Here is a 2,663-nt window from a genome sequence, read left to right on the forward strand (position 1 = left end):
AGTTTATGCACAGTTAGTAGATGATTCTAGAGACGATACACAAGTAAGTTTACCCTGTTCATATCCCAACTCCATTCCATCTTCATACCCTTTTATTGAAACACAAATCCACCATCAGTCCATAGCCTCATCGTCACAACACCCATCAACATCCACCCATGATATTGACCTTAACACATCGTACGATGGTCCTATTAGTGTTGTAGTTGGTGTCCACAATGAAGAAGTCGGCGATTTTAGTGAGAATGAGGATGACATTCTTTATGAAGTTGTTGTCGATGACGATGACAATGATGATGATCAGGAACCCGTAGTAGAATGTCCATCTACTACAATTTTTTTCTATGACCCCCCTCACATTTTCGCAACGTTACGTCCGAAAACATGAATTACATTGATAATGAATTTGTCAACTCTATGTCCAAAAACCAATCTTATCTTGTTCCAGATCCTGACAATCTTCCAGTGGGGATGACATTTCCCACAAAAGATGTGGCAATGCAGTGTGTAAAAGAATATCATATGCACAATTCTACGAGCTTCGTCGTTGCACATTCTGATAGCACTAGATGGATTGTCCATTGTAAAAATAAAAATTGTATGTGGAGGTGTAGAATCTTGAATGGAAAGAAATCAAACATTTGGAAGATCACAAAACTAGAAGGGCCACGCACATGCTCATCAACAATGGTTTCACAAGATCACCAACAACTCTCTTCGGCTGTTATTTGTGAAAGCATCTTACAAATAGTAACAGCAAAACCCACAATATCAGTTTCAGTATTGATTGCACATATACGATCTCGGTACACATATACCACTACTTATAGAAAGACATGGATTGCAAAACAAAAGGCCATTGAGAGAATATACGGCAATTGAGAGAAATCGTATAAAGAGCTTCTAAGGTGGATTCTTGCTTTCAAACATTATCTTCTAGGTACTGTTACCGATATTGAAGTGGGGCCCTTTATTGAGGATGGCCAACGAGTTCCTAGCAAAGCTGTCTTTCATCGTCTCTTTTGGAGTTTCCAACTATGTATCAGAGGGTTTGATCATTGTAAACCAGTTGTTTCAGTTGATGGAGCATGGTTATATGGGAAGTATCGTGGGACCTTACTAATGGCAATCGCTCAGGATGGTGATGGTCTTACCATTCCTATAGCATACGCCATTGTTGAGGGTGAAACATCAGATGGTTGGTTTTTCTTCCTCAGTCGTCTACGAATGTTTGTCACACCTCAACCCAACCTCTGCTTGATTTCAGATAGACATGAGTCGATTAAAAGTGCTGTTAGGCGTGTAAACAACAATTGGCATCATGTCTTTTGCGTTCGACATATATCACAAAACTTCATGAGGACCTTCAAAAATGGGCTAATGAAAGATATTGTAACCAACATGGGTTAGTATTTTTTATATATATATATATCTCACACATATTTTTTCTTTATAATTTTGTTTTCAAATTGTCTAAACAACATCAACTTTTGTTCATTCAGGATACGCTATGACTCAACCAAGCATCACATACTTTAGAAGACAAATCAGTGATTGGAGTCAAGATGCAGTGAAATGGCTCGACGATATTCCAAAGGAACAATGGCTACAAGCATATGATGAAGGTAGACGTTGGGGACACATGACAACTAACCTTTCTGAGTGCATGAACAATGTATTAAAGGGGACACGCAATCTTCCAATCAGTTCTTTAGTGCAAGCAACATATTACAGAGTGACTGCAAAATTTGAAGAAAGAGGGACACATGCCCAAGCAATGATGACATCAGGTTTGATTTACTCAAATACAATTATTCAAAATCTTAACAAGGAATGAACAACGTCAAATTCCCATGAAGGTATTATTCACAATCGAGCCCATAGTATATTTACAGTTAAGGAGTTGGTTCGTCCACCAAACGGTCGTCTTGTAGAGACATTCAAGGTAGACCTCGACAAAAGATGGTGCGATTGTGGTGAATTTCAAGCATTACACTATCCATGTTCACATGTCATTGCTGCTTGTTCGTTTATTCACTGTGACTACATGATGTATGTGTCTTCTAAGTATACATTGCAATGTATCTTTGACGTTTACAAAGAAGAGTTCCCAGCAATTCCTATTCAATCATATTGGCCAGAATACAATGGAATAGAGTTGTGCCACAATCAAGCCATGAGAAGAGATCCAAAAGGTCGTCCACAGTCTACTCGTATTCATACTGAAATGGATCAACGAGAGAAAAATACACACCCCAAGAGATGTGTGTTAGACATAAGTCCTCTTGATCATGATTTTGACATAATTAACAAACATACAATGTACATGTATCATTTGATAAATCTAACAGGTTGAACTGAGTAACATTTCAGGAAAAAACAAGCAAACAATATACACTTGGAACAAAAGCTTGGAACTCAAGGAATCAACCAAAATTGGAGGATGTGCTTGAGAAAGATGCAAATATGTATAGTGTGATTAGTGGTTATAGTAGTTATTTAGTAGACTCATCACTATGGTTTCATACTTAAGTATTTGCCAAAGTAAAAATGAAATCATAAAATAAGAAAGTAAATCAATCAACTGATAAGTCAATTGATGAATCAATTGGGCAATCGATTGTATGACTCAGAACAAAAGTTTTTACTAAGTAAATCGATTA

General features: G+C 37.3%; 1 protein-coding gene across 1 annotated transcript in view; it reads left to right on the forward strand.

The window, feature by feature from the left end:
• The first annotated feature begins 384 nt into the window (after positions 1 to 384).
• LOC101488506 (uncharacterized) overlaps positions 385 to 2,663 on the forward strand; it is a 6,755-nt gene continuing 4,476 nt past the window's right edge. The window contains exons 1-4 of the mRNA XM_073367336.1: positions 385 to 874; positions 941 to 1,405; positions 1,503 to 1,790; positions 1,896 to 2,213. Of these exons, the coding sequence (XP_073223437.1) occupies positions 385 to 874; positions 941 to 1,405; positions 1,503 to 1,790; positions 1,896 to 2,213 (1,561 nt within the window). The remainder of the gene's footprint in view (positions 875 to 940; positions 1,406 to 1,502; positions 1,791 to 1,895; positions 2,214 to 2,663) is intronic.

Source organism: Cicer arietinum, chromosome 4, assembly GCF_000331145.2.
Source record: "Cicer arietinum cultivar CDC Frontier isolate Library 1 chromosome 4, Cicar.CDCFrontier_v2.0, whole genome shotgun sequence".
Classification (NCBI taxonomy): Eukaryota; Viridiplantae; Streptophyta; class Magnoliopsida; order Fabales; family Fabaceae; genus Cicer; species Cicer arietinum.